The sequence below is a fragment of the Apteryx rowi genome, unplaced genomic scaffold, assembly GCF_003343035.1.
Source record: "Apteryx rowi isolate R43461 unplaced genomic scaffold, aptRow1 scaffold_742, whole genome shotgun sequence".
Taxonomy (NCBI): Eukaryota; Metazoa; Chordata; class Aves; order Apterygiformes; family Apterygidae; genus Apteryx; species Apteryx rowi.
In genome coordinates, this window is record NW_020451030.1 from 267167 (window position 1) to 287537 (window position 20371).

At 34.6% G+C, this 20371-nt stretch overlaps 1 protein-coding gene across 1 annotated transcript in view; it reads left to right on the forward strand.

The window, feature by feature from the left end:
- Window positions 1–20371, forward strand: part of LOC112976558 (neurobeachin) — a gene marked incomplete at its 3' end in the record, with an annotated part of 203918 nt that overhangs the window by 90770 nt on the left and 92777 nt on the right. Inside the window, exons 19-26 of the mRNA XM_026087943.1 lie at window positions 5380–5461; window positions 5663–5786; window positions 6141–6333; window positions 6608–7627; window positions 9853–10070; window positions 11712–11865; window positions 17594–17602; window positions 20148–20328. Coding sequence (XP_025943728.1) covers window positions 5380–5461; window positions 5663–5786; window positions 6141–6333; window positions 6608–7627; window positions 9853–10070; window positions 11712–11865; window positions 17594–17602; window positions 20148–20328 — 1981 coding nt within the window. The remainder of the gene's footprint in view (window positions 1–5379; window positions 5462–5662; window positions 5787–6140; window positions 6334–6607; window positions 7628–9852; window positions 10071–11711; window positions 11866–17593; window positions 17603–20147; window positions 20329–20371) is intronic.

Consider the following 20371-nt stretch of genomic DNA (forward strand, 5'->3'; position numbering starts at 1 on the left):
TTTTGCTACATTTTGGATAGTTTTATAAAGAAAGTTATACTTTTTACATATTCTCTGTAAAATTTTCCATCTATCTATAGCATTGCAAAAGGAGATAGAAAACATTCTGCTATTTAAGACGTTCATCACTTTCCAAAAAAAAAGTTACTGCAGTCTGGCAGTTGCTTACTCCTCCATTGTTTGTAATGGAAAGTGCTGGAGCCAAAGAGGCACCTTTTTATTTTTTTGTGCAATTCCTTTGAAGCTTACAAACTTCTGAAAAGTGCTGTTTTTCTTTTTTTACTAGTAATGTTGATAGTAATCCAAATAATAACTGAACACAATAACTTTGATGTATTATAAACTGCTTGAGGCAAGTGAATATGACCTGGAAGTATTCAGTTATCTACCAGCCTCTTGCAGAAGTTTTGATGATGAGCAATTCAGTTAAACCAAAATATTATCAACATCAGGTTGATCCAGATCGGTGTCCTCAAGCCTCCAAACGAATAAAGGTCCTGTTCAATCTGCAAATGTTTTTTAAAATAGTGACTGAGTTGAATCTTCTATAGTTTTTGAGCATCTTATATACTAGGAAGATTTTTTTCTTTTAGACACAAATAGGTGTAATGGCTAGATACTGAATCTTGGATCCAAAAAAGACATAGAAGACTAAAATGGTACTTGGTATTTATGGTTCTGAGCAATGTAGAAAACTTTTTCCTCTGATTGTCATAACCTGAACATTGTGTATTTGCCAATGACTTTTTCAGATGTCAAAATTTATTTTTTATTGCATGTATGTGAGGACTTCATTGTCTTTACAAAGCTTGCCCTGTGTGGTTTGACCATTTGGATTTCACAGTCTAGATGCATGCAGATTTCCTGAGAGCATCTATGATTGGTGTGCTCAGAAAATACCTAAAATTCTGTGACAAAATTGAGGTCATCACGGAGTGCAGCATCCACAGCCATTTACATTCCAAAGACCAGCCAGAGGAGGAGAGAGGAATATAGTGCCATGTTTTATAGCATGCATGTTAGGCCTCTCTAACCAGCAGGCTTTTAAGGTACTCTGAGATGGGAACATGTTGGAGCTCTGCCTCTATGCAAGCAAGAATGCAGGATTCATGAACATGTAGAAGGAGCAAGCAAATCTGAGGGTAGTAACTAGATTCCAGGTTCCAACAGAGGTGTTTACGCTCTAAATTGTATTTAAAGAGAAGCCACACCATTAAGGAATTCAGTTAATTTGGTTTGTAACAATAGCTATGTTTGTATGTGTGTCTATATATCTACATTTATGTATATATTTTAAGAGATTTGTGTCTCTGGGAAAACAGAGAGTAGTAACTATTAAATACCTTTTCTTTGAAAGCACTGCTGCTGTCTCTTCAACCCATGTTATAGACGTTCCCCTGTTATACCACATGCCATAGAGTCTCCTTGCAGTCAAATATTCCTTAAGCCTCTGTCTGTCTGACAAGTGTTAAACCTCATCTTTACTCTGTTTTTCTGAGGTACGTCTAGGATGACAGCCTGTTACCTTCCCCCTTACCTTGATCCTTTCCTTAAAGGCAGTTATCTTAGTCTTCTCTCCTACCATGTTCCATCTACCATTTTCAGAAGAAACACAGCCCCCTTCTTTATGGATCTCTGTGAGGGGTTTTATATCTGCAGCTGCTTTTCAAGTTACAGTCCTGGGACTTTCTGAATTAATGCTAATTTATTATATGCAATAGGAAAATCCAATCAAATCATTGGACTAAAGACCCTGTATGAAAGACTTAGCCAAATAATCATGTAAAACATGAGTTAATAGAAGACAGCATGAACTTTATAGGGAAACAGCTAAATGTCTTCTCACCAGACTCACTGAAGTCGTGTGAACCACAGATGAGGAATGGTTTGCAGCAATCCAGTCTCAATTTGTATATCCTCCATATTCTCAGTTGAACCACTAATAACTGAGTCATAGACTTCCATCCTAGTTAATACAAGACATCACATGATGTGACCTTTAAGCAGCATGCTAACCTGTTGGAGATTCCAGTTGTGGTTAAAATAACAAACAGAAAAGTCATCCATTTAGTGCTTGGACTTTCTTCACAAATGAATTTGCCTGGTTGAGGCAACTGAGTCAGGATAATTGATCTCCTGTACCTCATGGTCAACTAGATCTTTTGGCAAAAGGCTAGCCACTTTCTGTTGAGAGTTTAAAGCATTGAGAAGAGTAAGCAACTTTTTGAAAGGAGTACCCAAATGCCTTCAGTTCTTGAAAATCAGCAGTTTTCTTGAATCTTCTTAGGATCTGTAAGCGTAGTATTTAACCTTACTGATCCTTAATATTAACAGTTTCTATCATACTTAGAAAATTTTAAAAACAAATGATGTCAAATGATGCTGCAAAACCCCTCTTTACCTTATAGAATAGATTAAATTTATTTGAAAACCAGGAAGCTGTAAGAGTGGCTAATTGAAACTAAAGAATACTTTTAAAGTTACATGTAAGTTATTTTCAGATACAGTAGCTTCTTGCAGTCAGATCAGAGCTAGGAGGCTGCAGAAGTACAAACTATTTGCCCTATGACTGATGCAGATATTTTCCATGTTCTCTCATAAAAAGCAAAGTCATATTGTTATTCTATTTTCAATGGCAATATGTAAACACACATTCAAAGATACTTCGTTTACCTCTGAAGTTAGTTTGACTATTGATTAATGAATGAGCTAAAGATATGCTTTGCAATAAATATAAATTACTAGTGAAATACATTTGCTTAAATATACTTACTGAAAATCCAGCATTAAAAACCATTTAAATTTTTAGCTTTTTCTTAAAAACAGAATATCATACATAGAACCACTGGTATCTATCCCAGTGTAAAAAGGTCTGTGGTGTTGCCATAATACAGACCAATTAGTTTGTCAGGAACAATTCATGAAATTGGAGAATGATCTACGTTGCTCGTTATGTGAAGTCACAGGATTCTTCTTGTGGGATAATGTATGTGACTATTTCCCTTCCCTAGTTGGGGAAAACAGAATCCAGTATAAAAAAAGATACTGGGTTTGGTTATGGGTGTAATGGATAAGAATAACTTTTGATGTAATGCATCTATGAAAGAATTTTTGATGTCTGAATATATATCACTATGAAAAATGTGTATGAAGGGCACTTTTTAGAAAATGTATTTTTTTTAAAAAATTACACATGATTAAATCCGCTTCATGATGAAACTACATTCTTACAGTAAAAAATAATAGTTAAAATTTAGAAAAATTAGGTTGGAAAGGACCTTGGGAGGTTGTCTAATCCAATCTTGTGCTCAAGGCAGGGCTAAGTTTAAAGGTAGATCACGTTGCTCAGGGTCCTCTCCAAGCAAATTTTGAAATCTCTAAGGAATGACGATACCACATCTATTCCAGTTCCTAACCATTTATTTCCCCTAACCTAATCATTCCTTCCACTGGGATGAATTTTTTTCCTTCTCTCCAATTGGATTTTCCTATGTTGCAGCTTTTGACTGTTGTCTCCTGTCCTTTTCTTGTCTACCTGTGAGAAGAGTCTGGCTTTGTCTTCTCTGTAAACCCTCACTTAGCTGAAGATGTCAGTTAGATTCCTCCCTTACCTTTCTCTTCTCTAGGCTAAATAAACCCACCTCCCTCAGCCTGTTCTTGTATATCATGTGTTCCAGTCCCCTAGTCATCCATGTGGTCCTCTGCAGGACTGTCTCCAGTTCTTCAAATTTGGGGGGCCCAAAACTGGACATAGTATGCCAGATGTGGCCTCACCAATACTGAGCAGATCATGCAGCAGCATACAGCTCAGTAGGTGTCTACATCATATGCAATAATATTACACAGTTTACACACTTTATGTTAAAATAATATATATATATATAAATGTATAATTGTATTTTGTCTTAATTTTACAAGGTGTTCTGCAAACACTCTTCTGTACATATAGGACTGACTTTTCCGAATTGCTTAGTTACAGGGATTTTTGAAAGTTATGCTACAAATGTGTTTTCATATTCTGAAAGTTTCAGAGCAACTTTTTGATTTTCACACCTCTTTTAGATCTATAAGTTTTCATTTGACTTTTGAGGATTCCTGTTAGTGACATGTTTCTTAATGCAACATCCAAATCTGAAGTCTTCTGAGGAGTGATGAGTATTTTCAAACTCTTTAAGAATCATACCCCAGATTTAGAAATTTGTACTGCATTTTCATGTCAAAAACTCTTAAGTAATCTACCTACTGATGGAAATACATTTTAGTTGATTGATACCAAGTGTTGGTATAGCAGAGACAGTTACCCTGCTTTTATTCCAGTTTTTGAGAAGCCTTTTTAACACCCAGAATATTTCAAGTAACATAAACCAAACTTTTTAATGAATTATGCCTGTATTTTTCTTACATGTCCCACTGTTATTCCTTAATGGATCTTAAACTTGAATAATTTATTGATTTCACCAGCTTTGTAGTTAAATAGCCTTAGGTCAGTTTCTGCAGATTTATAAGGAAGCTATTTGCGGTTCACGGCAAAATTTAATCAATTGACTTAACTTTTAATGCTGTTTCAAAAAGCTTCCAGAATCTTTGCTTAGTTGTCAGTATATTTAGCCATAATTGAGTTTAAGATATAAAATGAGACATTCTACTTGTGGATCTCTTAAATATAGCTGATGTCTTTATTCAACACCTGTGTTACAGTACATGTACTTAGAGGTGGAGTAGCCATTTGGCATACCTTTGGATTGTTTAAAGCAATTATGGTGATTTTACTTACTGTAGCATCCAAATATCAGTAGTGCAAGCAACAGTAAATTAAATTTGATGATAGGTATTCTGGTGACACAAATTACTTCATTAGGAAAATGACAGGTGCTTCAAATAAAACTGTTTCCTTTTCATCTTTGGCGGCCTGTTCTTCTGTGGGAGAATTTTAAGGAGATTAAGATAAACATGTTAAGATCAACATGGAGTTGAAATAGGATCTTAGACAATTCTCTACCCATTGTTAACCATCTTTGTTCCCAAGAAATACCATTTTGAGTCAAACAGCAACTGTCACACGTAAGGTTTTACCTTTTGTAATGTGTGGCTTACACAGACCCATATATTTAAAACACCATTATTGTATAGTTAGCCAGTTAAATAAAAAATTAGATAGCCAACCATATTATATGTGTAAAAGTCTTGCTCTTTGCATACAGGAATTTCCTTGTTTCCATTCTTGGAGGAATAGAAATATTTTGCCAAAATTTATTATATGAAGTTATGGTGTAGCCATGGTAAATGTTCTTCTTAACAAATTAAAGAGTAACAAAGAAATTTTATGATGTAGAGTTTAAGTAAAAAATGGTAAAAGGAACTTAATATTCTGTCTTTTAGATTTTGACAGAACAAGTATGCACTCAAGTTGTTCATAAACCACATCCAGAGCCAGATTCTACAGTGAAAATTCAGAATCCAAGTAAGGACCATATGTATGTTTATATGACAAAAGTATTGGCTAGATTTTTTTGAAAGATGTTTCAGAAAGCAAAAGAAATTCATTAGAATATCTCAAATACGTTTGAGGTTCACTTATTATTTACATTAGTTCCTGTCAGCAACTTTTTTTTTTTACAAATATTTTTAAATTGTGTTATGTAACTAATTTATTTTTTCAAAGTGATTCTTAAGGTGGTGGCAACACTGTTAAAAAACTCCACACCAAGTGCTGAGCTGATGGAAGTTCGACGTTTGTTCTTATCTGATATGATAAAACTTTTCAGTAATAGCCGTGAAAACAGAAGGTATGTTACTACATATAATATTTTCTCACTAGTATAAATGTTAACCTTGACTTGGGTGTAACAGCAATTTGTTTTACTGTGTGTAGAGTTTTATACCATATGTTAAATGGAATATATTAAAATAAATGGAATATCGTTTTGGTAACACTTCTTAAGTCAGCAACTAATATTTGCTTCTTCTGTTTGAATATACTTTAAATTGTTTTATTGATCCTAAAATATTTAAAGTCTGTTATTAACACTGGATTCATGTTCAGAGGAGACACATATTATTTTCCTCCTATTTTAACAGTCTCAATGTCAAAATAAAGAAGCTTCATTTGGATATATTTTGACCTAATTATTTCACTTCAGATGTTTACTTCAGTGTTCAGTGTGGCAGGACTGGATGTTTTCTCTGGGATACATTAACCCTAAGAACTCTGAAGAACAGAAGATCACAGAGATGGTTTACAACATTTTCCGTATTCTCTTGTATCATGCAATAAAATATGAATGGGGAGGATGGAGAGTGTGGGTGGATACTCTTTCTATAGCTCATTCCAAGGTAAGAAGTGGTTCGTGGAAGGGTTTTTTTTGATCTTAATAATTCCCCCAAAGTGGCTAGAAATAAAGTGGACAAGATTTAAAGTGATTTAGTGCCATCTGGTGGCTATCAGAACATATGTCAAGGTGGCATTTTTTATCATCAGTGTAGGTCCTTTGCTGTGAAACATTCTGTGAGCCATATATATTTAGTATTATGTAGTTAGGATTCTTACCGGTTTTTGTCAGACTTAATGTATATATTTGTCCGCCTAATCTGTTCTTTTCTTTTTAAGGTCACATATGAGGCTCACAAGGAGTACCTAGCAAAAATGTATGAAGAATATCAAAGGCAAGAGGAAGAGAATATAAAGAAAGGGAAAAAGGGGAATGTGAGCACTATCTCAGGTCTTTCATCTCAGACAACAGGAGCGAAAGGTGGAATGGAAATTCGAGAGATAGAAGACCTTTCACAAAGCCAAAGTCCTGAAAGTGAAACAGATTACCCTGTCAGTACAGATACCAGGGACTTGCTCATGGTTACAAAGGTGTCAGATGATGTGCTTGGAAGTGCTGAGAGACCAGGAGGAGGAGTACATGTGGAAGTTCATGACCTTTTAGTTGATATAAAAGCTGAAAAGGTAGAAGCTACTGAAGTAAAACTTGATGATATGGATTTATCACCGGAGACACTGGTAACTGGAGAAAATGGTGCACTCGTGGAAGTTGAATCTCTTTTAGATAACGTATATAGTGCTGCTGTTGAGAAACTCCAAAATAATGTTCATGGAAGTGTGGGTATTATTAAGAAGAATGAGGAAAAAGATAACGGTCCATTAATAACTCTAGCTGATGAGAAAGATGAACCTTCTACTAACAGTACCTCATTTCTCTTTGATAAAATACCTAGTCAAGAGGAGAAACTTCTACCTGAACTTTCAAGTAATCACATTTCTATTCCAAATGTGCAAGAGACGCAAATGCATCTTAGTGTAAATGATGATTTGGGATTGCTTGCACATATGACAGGTAGCGTAGATATAACATGTCCTTCAAGTATAATAGAGGACAAGGAGTTCAAGATTCATACAACTTCAGATGGAATGAGTAGCATTTCTGAGAGGGAATTGGCTTCGTCATCTAAAGGATTAGAATATGCTGAAATGACGGCCACAACTCTTGAGACAGAGTCTTCTGGTAGCAAAACTGTACCTAGTGTTGATGCTGGAAGTATAATATCAGACACAGAAAGATCTGATGATGGTAAGGAAGCAGGAAAGGAGATAAGGAAGATCCAGACAACTACCACAACCCAAGTAAGTTTCAAGTGCTGTAGCCTTGTATGTGTCTGATGTAATCAGTGTTCTTTGCTGCTGGGTAAATTATTAGTATGAGGTCTGGCAGGTGCTTAAAGTACATTTCTTTAATTATATGAGAGGAGTCCATCTTCCAAGCCTATTTGCTTTCAAAAGGGTGATGCAGTGTAAGACACTGTGAAGTCTTTTATGGCTGTGTAGAAAACGTATTGCAATTGTGGATGTTTTAATTTAAAAACTTAGCTAAGGGAACCTCTCATCCTTTCCCCTTATTTCTTGTAGACAGATTAACTAATGCTCTTATAATTCTGCCTTAGGCCTCGAGGATCTTGTTTGCATATTTTTTAAGATTARTAATATCTATTTTTTTTATTTATTAAGTATTTCTTACTCTTGTTTTACCTTCCTCAGTATGTAATTTTTATTTACAGCACTTCAATGCATCAATGCATCTTCCAATACAGGAATGCAGGCATAAATGACTCCCATATTACTGATCTAGGCACAAGAAAAGGAATGGTTTAGGAATAATAGAAGAAAAACTGTGATTTGATTTTCCAGACTGGAGATCTTTATTAAAAGAAGAGGTATCTACCTTCTTCTCAGAGATCCTTTCCCGTCAAGGGCTGTCTCTGAAAATCCTACTACTTAATGTTTTTGTGAAAGACACAGCATCCTTAAAATTGAAAGGTCTAAGATAGAAACTTATTCTTTCAAAGAGTTTGTGCTCTGTATAGGCAATAAAAAAATGGGTTCTTTTTGTATTTTTGGAGCACAGAATTAATTTCCTCACTGTCATTGTTCTGAGACTATAGCATGTACTCAAAGATTGCTTGTAAGGATGTTGTCAGCTGAAAAAAGTGGCTACCTTAAAGATTTGACTGCCTTACTACTGTCAGATGGACTAATATTGATCTCCTACAATTCTGAAGTCAAGCAGACTTCCTGAGACTGTGGTGGAAGAGCCAGGGCTTACAAAAATTGCTCTGCCTAGTACTGTGTAGTGCACACTATGTCATCAGAAAGAGTTTCTAAGATACCTTGACACTCAAAGCAGATGTCTGATAAAAGAACACAGATCAGCTTGTGCGCGTTGTTCTTCAGAAAGAGCTTTCAGAAATCTCCAGTAAATGTAATTTCATGTACTTATGGAATCTCTGGTTTCCATTACACATGCTTTTTCCTATTAAAGGAAAAAAAAAAAAGGTTATTCAAACCAGTGGGTTCTGACAGCCATCTAAAAACTGCTCCTTTGAAGAGAAGAGCAGATAGTGCTTAAAACTTTATATTACCTAGATAGATATGATAAAAAAGTTTTCGATTCTCTTATGCTTTCAAACCTGAGAAAATTCTCATAAAACAGAATATCAAGCATTGTGTAGGGATTCTTATATTTAAAAGCATTCTGTGTAATAAAGAACAAACACCTAAAACTCTTGAAAGGAAGAGCATATTTGTTGCTATCAGTTCCCAAACACTTTTGTTCTCAGTCATAAAATTAGGACTGTTCATATCATGGAAACTGATAAATGGGCATGAAAAGAAAAGAGTAAGAAAAAGGAGCAGATAGTTTTTGTTTTGAAATATAGATTTTGTTTTAAAGAGCAAGAAGCAAGTGAAATGCCAGTATTCACTCACTATGTACATATATGCACACATAAGCACAGTGAATTTGTAAGATAAGTCTTTAATGAAAAAATGATCTGACTACTGTACTTACTGCTACCATATAACATCCTGTCTCTGTAATTTGGGACTTGACTGTCCGTTAACCTCTTTCCTTGATGAAATTCACCTATAATAATTGAATTTTAAGAATATAAAGTTATGAAGCATGTAATTATCTGTTAGGATTAAAATCATATATAAACCTTAAAGAACTTTTATCAGATCAATGTAAGATAGGATCAATGTAAGACAGGAAAAAATCTTGTTGCTGTTGCTTGTGTATGCTGTGTTTGGTCTCTCCTGTAATATTTAAAGTGAGGAACCTAAATGTAAAGAGTCAGGGAATACCTGAAAGTAAGGCAAGCCATAGGCCCCAAACGCAGATTGATTTGAATTGGGATATTTCCTTTATTGATTGATACTACCCATGCTGGGATAACAATATCTCCTGTCYGTGCTTGAGTTCAGTTTTAACCAATCCTTTCTCAAATTCTTTTATCTATTCCTAAATATAGTACACAATCTTAACACGATTTTTGAACTTCTTGTTAACGTAGGCGGTGCAGGGTCGGTCTGTCACCCAACAAGACCGAGATTTACGCGTTGACCTGGGATTTCGAGGAATGCCAATGACAGAAGAGCAGCGACGACAGTTTAGTCCAGGTCCACGCACAACTATGTTTCGTATTCCCGAGTTTAAATGGTCTCCAATGCACCAGAGGCTCCTGACAGATTTGCTGTTTGCACTAGAAACAGATGTACATGTTTGGAGAAGGTAGATGGTTGCTTCTTATTTAACTCCTATGGTGTTTCTGTCAGCAAGGAAAAATTAGATGGCCCCTGTGTTGTACAGGGGAGGTGCTGAGATATCGGGGGAGGGGAGAGGGTTACTGTAAGGTGAAGTGCCCTCTGTATCTTGTATCTTCTCTTTTCAGCCCTTCCCAACCAGCACCAGCTCTATTTCACAGGCAACAATTTCTACTTTCTTCAGAGACTGTGTAACTCATACCTAACTAAGCTGAGCTGCTGTCTCAGCTTATATTTAACATTAGAATCTGCTGCTTCTGTTTCAGACCTGAGGAAGACTTGTGGGTCAGTAACTTGCCTCTCTTTCAGTTAGTCTAATTAAGAGATACCTTTGAGACAGACCTTATAAATTGAAAACTTTCCAGGAAATAGTTTTTAAGGAATCACTTTTTCTAGCTGATAATTTTGTTTATTTTGCATGCCAACTCCTGACTGTAGTTAGCCTTGGCAGTTATATTGCTGCTTTTGACAGCAATGTGATTTCCTATTTTTTGTATGCTTTAAAAGAAATAAGCAATAACTTCTTGTTATCATAGCCCTTAGGTATAACAGACATTATTTAATCTAATTTCCAAAATGGAATAAGTCATTTTCAGAAAACTTTAGCTTAATGATATCAAAGGACCAATTTATATTAGATTTAATTTCCAGTTTCATGAACTATTCTGTGGTAGTCACTAGGAAATAGAGAGTTTTAATTTTCTTTTGGTTTTTTTTTGCCAAACATCTTTTACTTGTCCTCTGTGTTTTATTGATACTTGGAGATTAGGAGTTTAGTTTGCACTTGTTTCAGTTTAAGCCGTTAATTTTTGTTTACTGGCTGGCAACAATGTTGTTTGGGGAAAAGAACATATCACTAGTAGGCCAAGTATTCCTCAATATTCTAGCATTGTGATTTATATTTTTAGGGAGTGATTGTTTCATGGGGCAATTTCTCACCAGTATGGAGTTACTGAGATTTCCATTAACCATATCAGCATCTGTGTAAAGCTATTGCTAATGCTTAAAGTTAATATTAGGAAAATAGCTTTAGGAAATATTAGGAAATATTTTAGTTTTCTCTTATAAGAATTTACTGGATGTAGATAAGGTCAAGGTATCACCAGATCATCAAGTTACTCTTTGAAGACACTAGCAGAAGGTTTCTTTGATCACTGGCAGTCCAACAGATCAGCCTGTAGGAATGACAGAGAAAAAAATACCAACACCAAGAACACTTGTGTAATTTCATTAAGTGTTATCAGGGCTGCTTTAAGTGACACTGTGATATGATGAACTCTATTAATATTGAATATGAACTTCCACTCTGAAGAAACAGCCCTATTGCTCTGAGTAGAGCTGCCTGTGAAGTAAAGTACTGATTGCTGGGACTAAAAGGTTATGAGCCATTGTTCTGGGCTGTGTATCTGCAACTAATCCTGGTGTGAAATTAGGTAGCTGTGAATTCATGCATTAGACTAGTTCTGTGTATATTTTTACACATGTAAAGTCTTGTAGCAAAGGTTTTGTCTTTGTATCTGAATAACTTTCATGTTCCAGCTGCAAAGAATGATTTAAACTTTCATTTTAAATGTTTGTTTTTAATTCATCCATTTTTCTGTTCTTGCAGTCACTCCACAAAGTCTGTGATGGACTTTGTCAATAGCAATGAAAATATTATTTTTGTACACAACACAATACACCTCATTTCCCAGATGGTAGACAATATTATTATTGCTTGTGGAGGAATTTTACCATTGCTGTCAGCAGCCACATCCCCAACTGTAAGTACAATATTTCCACCTAGTGGTCATATTAGAAGTTACTGTATAAAAAATAATATGCACCTTAAACTGACTTTTTTGGTTTTAGTGACTCCCCTCCCCTTCCTGCTAATTCCTTCCAAAAAAATTGAAATTTATGATCAAAACTTTTAAGGTTCAGTATACATAGTGTTTATAATAATTTGAAATGTTAATTTTATTAGAGCAGCAGTAGTAAGAAAAAAATATTACTATTTCATAGGTATGTAATATTTCATTTGAAAGACAAGACTGTTAGAAAAATGGTTACTGTAACAAAATTACATGCTTTATCATGCCTAGTCATTGATATTCATAACTCTGGTCTGCATGGCCACCATTTGCATGCCAAATGATAGAAGTCATCCCCTCACTAGTCCTCCTTTCAGTAGGTCCTGACTTTCCCTTTCTTTATCTCTTATTGAAGGAAACTGATAGTTTTATCCTCTCCTATGTGGTCACTTCTTAGGTGATTGCAGTTCAGGCTGGTAAAATAGTCTAATGGAATGTTTTGTGAAAGAAGGGAGAGATACTTTGTATATATTGCATTACTGTCAATAAATAAGTGCAGCATTTTGTCTGTGGTGCCTTATCTGTACATATAAAATAGACAGTCATCTCTTGTGTGCTAAATATTTTATCTCAAACATCCCCTAAGGTTTTGCAGTTAATATTGTTCTTTGAAAGGGGAGAAATGAGGCACAGAGGGGTGAAGAGACTCCCCTAAAGTAGTGCAGCTAGTAAGCACTGGAGAGTAGAAATATAATTAGCAATATAAGCTCAATTTCTTGTTATAGCCATTCAACAACTGAGATTACTTTGCCTCTGTTAATACTTCTAGTTAGTTAATAAAAAATATTTTTCACTATTTTATTTTTATTTAAAAGATATGAATGTATGGACTAGCAATTGTCTAAACATTAATATTACCCTCAATCAGACAATTAATGGTTAAATGCTGTATCTGTTTTATTTTCACTGTGTAAAATAGTAAAGAAAATTATTTACTATGAACAAAAAGTGCAGGACTCATAAGAAGGACTTAAGTTCACTGTAGTCACAGGAATGAAATCAAGTCTGTTGAATAAAAAATTTTGAGAGTGTTACATTAAAAAGAATGTTGACATGTATGAGTGAAACCACACCAGCCCATCTTGAGATGAAGGCTATACTCTGAGTCTTTAGAAAAAGGTATATTGGGGGATATTTCTGAAAACAAACCTTTTAGGCATTGTTTGACAATGAAGATGTTTTCTTTGATGTCTTAATACAAAAATATGAAACGAGCACCGCTTGAATTAGAGTATAATTCCATCAAATGGTGTTGATGTCTTTAACTTTTTTATCCTGTTTTTTTGACTTTGCAGAGCCATTGTATAGAATAATAACTTTGCAATTCACCATTGGCCTTTATTTATTCTCTCTGTTTGCTAGAAATCTAGTTCGCATGTGAATACTACAAGCAGACAGCTAACCTTACCCTGATCTCTTACTGAATTTCATCCTGTTTTATCATCCCAAAATAAGGATTGGGTGGGAATACGCCAGTGTTTATTGTTTGACCTATAGCCTTTTTGCCTTTATATTTCATTAGTCCAGATCAAAAAGTGAATGAATTTTTAGAAGTACATATACATGTACTACACCACAGATATGACTCACTAGGAGGAAATAAGTAAGAATTATTTCTTTAAAGTTTCAGAGTGAGTCCAAAGGGTCTTCAGTAGGAATATTACACATGGTTTGAGAGTTGTCAAGCATTAAGGATGAGAAAGGAATAAATGAGGTAAAATGAACTCATTCTTGTTGATATGAATGTATATAATCTGCAGGATCTACAAAATGGGAGGGTTTTTGACACCCTGTTCAAACAGAAAAGCTACACAGAATTGAGATATGGATGTTCAGAGGTACTTAATGGCTTCCAAAAACAGACAGACTAAACAAGGTGAAGACTCCACAACTTCAAACAGATGTACTGGGAGATATGACTGAAGTCTACAAAATCATGAATGATATGGATAGGAAGAGAAAAAGTGACTAACCATTCTTTTCATAGCATAAATAGTAAGGCATATAATGACTTTATACTTTGCAGCAGGCTTAAAAAAAACAAAAACCAAGAAGTGCTTCAAAGGAGCACAATTACTTTGTAAGATTCATTGCCATAGGATATGATGGAGGCTAAAAGTCTAAATAGGTTCAAAAAAATTAGATAAGCTCTAGAAGTCTCTCAGTAGCTATTAAACATGATAGACTGGACACCCTCTATAGCTCTTAAAATACTAAATGCTGTAAAGGAGTATTGGTAGAGTGATCAGTATGCTTGCTCAGATTTCTGTATTCTTCCATAAACTGCAGCCCATCACTATTGGAGGCAGAATGCTAGACTAGGCAGACCCTTGGGCTGCCCCAGGATGGCAGTTAATGTATGATGTGAACAGCTTTCTCTTGTAATAGTAGGGCAGTGCTGTTTGACTGGACTCTTAATACAAGGCCTAAGTTAAATTATATTCATGAATTATTTCTTTCCCGCAAGTTATAGAGTCAAAATTTTGTGTTGTAGCTCATGAATCAAATGTTTTCCTCAACAGTCTAAGATAATTTCTTTTTCTAACCATTTTTGGTAATAATTTTTAAATATACAAACATACCACAACAATTGAGAAACTGCGCTGTGTTCCCTTCCTTGGTGAAAGAGTAGCACTGTGACATTTTCTTTAAAAAGAAGTCTGTTTGGGGAATTTTCCAGTTCAATAAGACTTTTTCCTTTGCATAGTTAGCATTTGTACTGAGATGGCAATTCTAATGGGCTGGGTAGAAGATTACTCTATGCACCCCTGGTCTGCTGTGCAGTGGGCAATCTTAATTCTGGAATTTCTTCGCTACTGAATGCTTGCAGTAGAACTCTGTCATATGCCTTTTGCCTAGCTGCTTTTTTTTTCTTTTTAAGGTATATTCCTTACATTAGCAGCCATATGTGTGGCCAGCTGACCATGTCTATCCATGAAAGAGAGTAGTTGAAATTTCTAGTAGAGTTTTCTGGTGTTACAGCAAGAAAGAAAATTTAGTCATTTGAGGCTGCATTGGGACTTCCATCAGTAACCACAATGAAAAAAAGGAAATTCCCTGAAGTATTGAAATCTATCTTGAAAAGATGTGTAGTTGTTTATCCCAAATACTTTAGATTTCAGAGTATATTTTAACTTTCAAATTATTTATAAGAATGAAATGAAATTCTGATAATCTATCAGAGTAGTTAGGCTGGATCTCTTTCAGAGAAAAGTTGGAATGTATTACAAATATTTTGCAGATTGTATCAGGATAATTTGAATAGCACTGTGGATAGAGACCATTAAATATGCATAGGAAGAAGAAAAAACCCTATGTTTTCATGCATATAGCCTGATGCATTATCTGTGAAAACAAACCAAGAAACCCCCAAATTTGTGACTGACTCAAGAGTAGAGTGAAGATGATACATTTTTATGGAACACTTGGGGAAGCTTACTGTAATTCTCTGAAATCTATTCCCAATATTTCAGTATTCCCCTTGGTTTCAATTATATACCACCTCTGTCTCAGAGTCTGTGCAAGGACTTGCGTCAAATGCTGGTATTTTTAAAGAGATATAAATTATACATGTGAAAAGAAATTAAAAATAAGCAAATACTAACAAAAAATATAGCCAGATCTGTTGCCTTACAATAACCTGGAGGATGTTCCACTGTTGATTCTGATGTTGTGCTTATTAAATTGAGGGTATTAAATAACTGCCAAAATTACGGGGGCAGAAGGTTTATAAAATATTAAGTACAGATTTACTTTGTTTCTGTGTGGAAGGTCTTTGAGTTTTCTAAACTACAAGTATAAGAAAGACTTTCTTAAGATGGTGTGGAAGTGTTAAATAAGCATATTTGGGAAATTAGAAGGAGTAAGCTTCGCAGAAGATGTCTTCTGTCAATAGCAGCAGCTGGTTGACAGAAAAAACACTTTGTGTACAAACTAGGACTGTGAAATAATCGTTTGTTACTACAAGGGTAGCAGCTGTGACAAGGACTCGAGGACATGGAGTGTGGCAAAAGAAATACATTTGAGGAGTTGAAATAACTCTGAAAATTGAGAGTAAGTTTCTGGCCCCCTTGAAATTAATTTGTTTTTCCATTGATTCTATGAAGTCTAGAATTTTAATACTGGCTACAGCATTTAAAACAGCAGCTCTTAAACTATGGTCTGAAAACTGATGGTGTTATATGAATATCTGTATGCAAAACTCGATAAAACATTTAAAAACAGCCTTATTAGTTCTGTGGATTAAAAGCGAGGACAGAATATTTTTCTATGCATTCAGTGTACAGCGTTAGCCTTATGTTCATGACTCATGTGGTGGCACAGGTACAGTGTGATCTATGGACAGTTCTGAGAATCAGCAGTGGTATGCTGTGATCTAGTAATCTGGAGAAAACAACCATAGGTTGATCCTCAAGATGCGACCAGCTATAGAAGAGGCAGACCTATTAAAAAATGGCTTAAAGCGATCTTTTCTGTTCCAAAAGGAAAGTGGTTTGTTTCAGATTCTCCTTTCTGCCAGATCAGATTTTTCCACTATTTAAATTACAAAAATATTGAAATACTCTTGAAAAATCCATTTATTTCTATACTTTTTTTGGCATTTGGGTTTTTTTCTGTGATTTTATCATCAACCATACTGAAGATATTTGGTGGTTTTGAACAGGGAAATATTACAATTATTTTCAGTACTAGAGAGTGATAACTTGATGATAGATTACATTTGGAACTTTCCATGATCAGTTTTCATTTTCAAATCATCTTGTAGTGTAGATACCATTTTCTTCTGTCTTTCTTGTTTTCAAGATAGTAAGGAGACAAAATTTCTCTTTTTTATTAACTCAGGTTTTACTTAAATATAAACTGTGAATACTTAAGGAATAGTTTCAAGCCTGTTGTAGTAAAAGAGAAGGTCTTTCTACCCAAAATAAAAACATGAAATTTAATGTGACTGTTTAACTGTGAACATTGGAATTTGAGGACTAGCCCAGTCCCAGGGACTTGATAAATCTTTAGGATTTTTCTGTGGTTCAAAAGCATTCAAGTATCCAGCATGGTGTTGATTTAAGTTGAAGAAATCACACCCAAATGTAATCTATGGAATGAGCTATCTTGTGTTCCTTCAAATGAAGGAGCATTATGCATGAAGAACCAGTTTGCTTTTTGTGATTTTTATTTGTTTTGTCAAGGCATTTTAAACATATTTGCCTCCTCAAACAAAGATTAACTATTTTATTACATTTCAGTTGAATGGTTTGTTGTAGAATGCTCGTTTTATTTCTATGACTTATATAATCAATGAAAACACTACTTTGGTCTACAAAATTGCTTCACAAAATTGCTCTATGCACTATTTAAAATATGTCCTTTGGTTTGGAGGAATCAGTGTTTACATGAACTCCATAATAATGCAAGATTTACGGTTTTTCCTTTCTTGTTCATAGCTGTCTGTGGAAGTCTTTATTTGCAAATGTTCATGCTAAGCTGAAATATCATGTTATTCTAATTATAAATTAATCAATGTATAATTCCAAGATACTAATTTGTTTCAATTTTACATTGTATTTTTAGTTAACTTAAATAATTTTCTTTTTCTTTTATTGTTGTGATCTGTTGTCTGTTTTGTCTGTTGCATGTCCAGGGTTCTAAGGTTAGTATTGCTGCTGTAAGTTTCAGTTTTTGCATTTTCAAAAATTTCTTATTTTTCATAATTTAATATTTTGGCTTCTTAATTTATTTTCTGTATCACATAGTGGGATGTGAGTAGGCATATTTATTAACTTTTCCTAAAATGTTCCCTTTCAGTAACTTAATGCATTGTCAAGTATAATGCTTACTGTTAACTACAAAACTAGGCAGGTTGACGAGCTAATTTGAGTTATAGATGTGGTTGTCAGTAGAAGAAAACTTTAGGCTCTGAGCATGTAATTGTATGGGAGACTTCTTATTGCTCTTAAAATAGGCAGAGTAGGCATGGGATGGTGATCAGCGCATTTTATTTAAGCGTTTTTAAATCACTTCAATGTAAAATATTGCTAATATCTGAAGGCAGCTTGATCAACAAGGGAACTTATTTTAAATATTGTTAGAATATCAATGTACTGTACTTATCAGGTAGAACTGATGGTAAGTTTTGCCATTAAAATGACTGTCTTTTTTATTTTTTGTTTTTTTCTCTCCCAGCAGAATTTTAGGGTGATTTTAAAAAAGAGATACTGATTTTTTTCTGTTCAAAGTTTGCAAAAATCCTGTTAAAATACACTAAAATGTGATATAAAATAAATTTATTTCATAACTTGGGAAAAATAAAATAATAGATATACTGAGAAGGTTACAGAAGTCATCCTCCAGTCACAAGAGTGTGATTGATGCAATACAGTTAATGCTTGAGAAGAATCTGCAGCAGGCAGTCAGTAGGCTGCTAGCAAGCGTCCCTGATGTTATTTCAAGTATGAATTCAAAGTACAAGTTTCTGTAACCACCTTTTCTAAGTTTTTCTAGCAGGCTGTTCACACTATAGATTTTTACAGTTTTATTGTCTTTGGATAAATGCTTGTAGAAGTTATGTCCCAATCTATTATGAAACAACAACTTATTTTTCCAAAAAGTAGGAAAACAACCTGTGCAAAGCAAGGAAGACCTGTCTAAAGAGAGACTAGTAATAGTTCTGAGGTCTAGTTGTCCTTTTACTGTTTGTCTGATCTTGCCGGGCAGATCCGACAGGTGACAGCCCTTCCCAAATCACCCATGTAGCTGACATGTTGCGTCCTTACAAGAAGTTAAATGAAGTGTTATCTGCCGTTGGGATGACACATGCCACATCATATCTTGCACATTTCAGAACAGTTGTTTTCTTAAACTGTGTTGCACAGTTTGCACTGATGATATGTAATGATCTAAACTATTCTAAAAAGTAACTCTTGAGTGAGAACACTCATTTTCTAGAAATAGGGAAATCAAGGGTTTTTAATTTTCCCCTATTTCTTTTTCTTTTGAAAGAAATGTCCTTAACAGCACAAAATGTATTTTAAACTTTTTTTCACAGAACAAAAAAAAATAAGGAAAATTAAAGTAATACTTATAAGTAATACAATAAGTAATACATATAATACAGTGTAAGTGGTAAGTAATACAAAGTAACTGAACTCTGTGTTCAGAAGAGGTTTGGGATCTGAAATCTTGCTGACAATCAGTAAGAATCAGGCATCTACAGACTTTTTAAAACAGTAGTTAGGCATACAAATGTCAAGTCAAATACTAATCACAAATGTCACAGTCAGGTACTAAATCCGGTTTTCAATTGTGCCTAGCTCCAGAGGTAAAGGTAAAGGTTAGCTACTTACGCAGATTTTTTTTAATTAAACATACTGTTTACTCACTTATCTGCAGTGTTAGACACCTAAATGCTTTTGAAAACATGTCTCTACCCATTCAAGTATCTTTTTGGAGAAAAACATGACCCCCTTTTAGATTTCAGAAATAATGAGCTCATTCACCATTTTTCTGTGGATTCCTGTTAAGGAGAGTACAACACTACATTAGAAAGAAACTTGTGATTCTGTGGGAAATGTAAGCTGCATGCCATATAACTTTGTCTCATTTTTGCTTCCTCCTTGTCACGCTAGTGAGTAAACATACTGTCTTCTGATTTCCAGAAGAATTGAACTCTGTCAGGTTGCTATAGGGTAGTAAGCGTTCCCAGGGGAGAAACAATTTGTGGAAGCAGAGCCAAACTGGTTTTCCCCACTCTCAACTTCTTATATCCACTTATTTGTGTGAAGGATTGCAGGAGCTATACAGAGTGTAATTACCTTCATGTGCTACCAATGTGCTATCAGTTTGGTTAGCCTACGGAAGAACATAAGAGAATGTTGCACCTGGTTATTCCTTGCACTGTTTTACTATCTGGCCACACTTGTCGTTGTGTAATTGCTAGCAATTTTCTCATTTATATTAATTTTTTTTTATTCTCTAATAGAGCATGTGAATGTAAATATTTTTTCTCACTCTTCATGCTGTCTTACTTTGAATTTCACTCATAATTTATGTTAATGGAAATAATAGGAGATTTTTACTTACTTTTTCATGTATTTATCTACCATTAAGTGTAACAATTTAGATTTTAATGTGTATGTGATACCTTTATATTTAATTTGTGTTCAAACTAAGTTTAATTTAATTTTCTCCTTTTAAAGACGGAATTGGAAAATATTGAAGTGACCCAAGGAATGTCAGCAGAGACAGCAGTAACTTTTCTCAGCCGTCTGATGGCAATGGTTGATGTACTGGTATTTGCCAGTTCTCTAAATTTCAGTGAGATTGAAGCTGAAAAAAACATGTCTTCTGGAGGTTTAATGCGACAGTGCCTAAGGCTTGGTAAGTCTGCAGACAGTGTGCTTAAATAATTACTTACAGATCA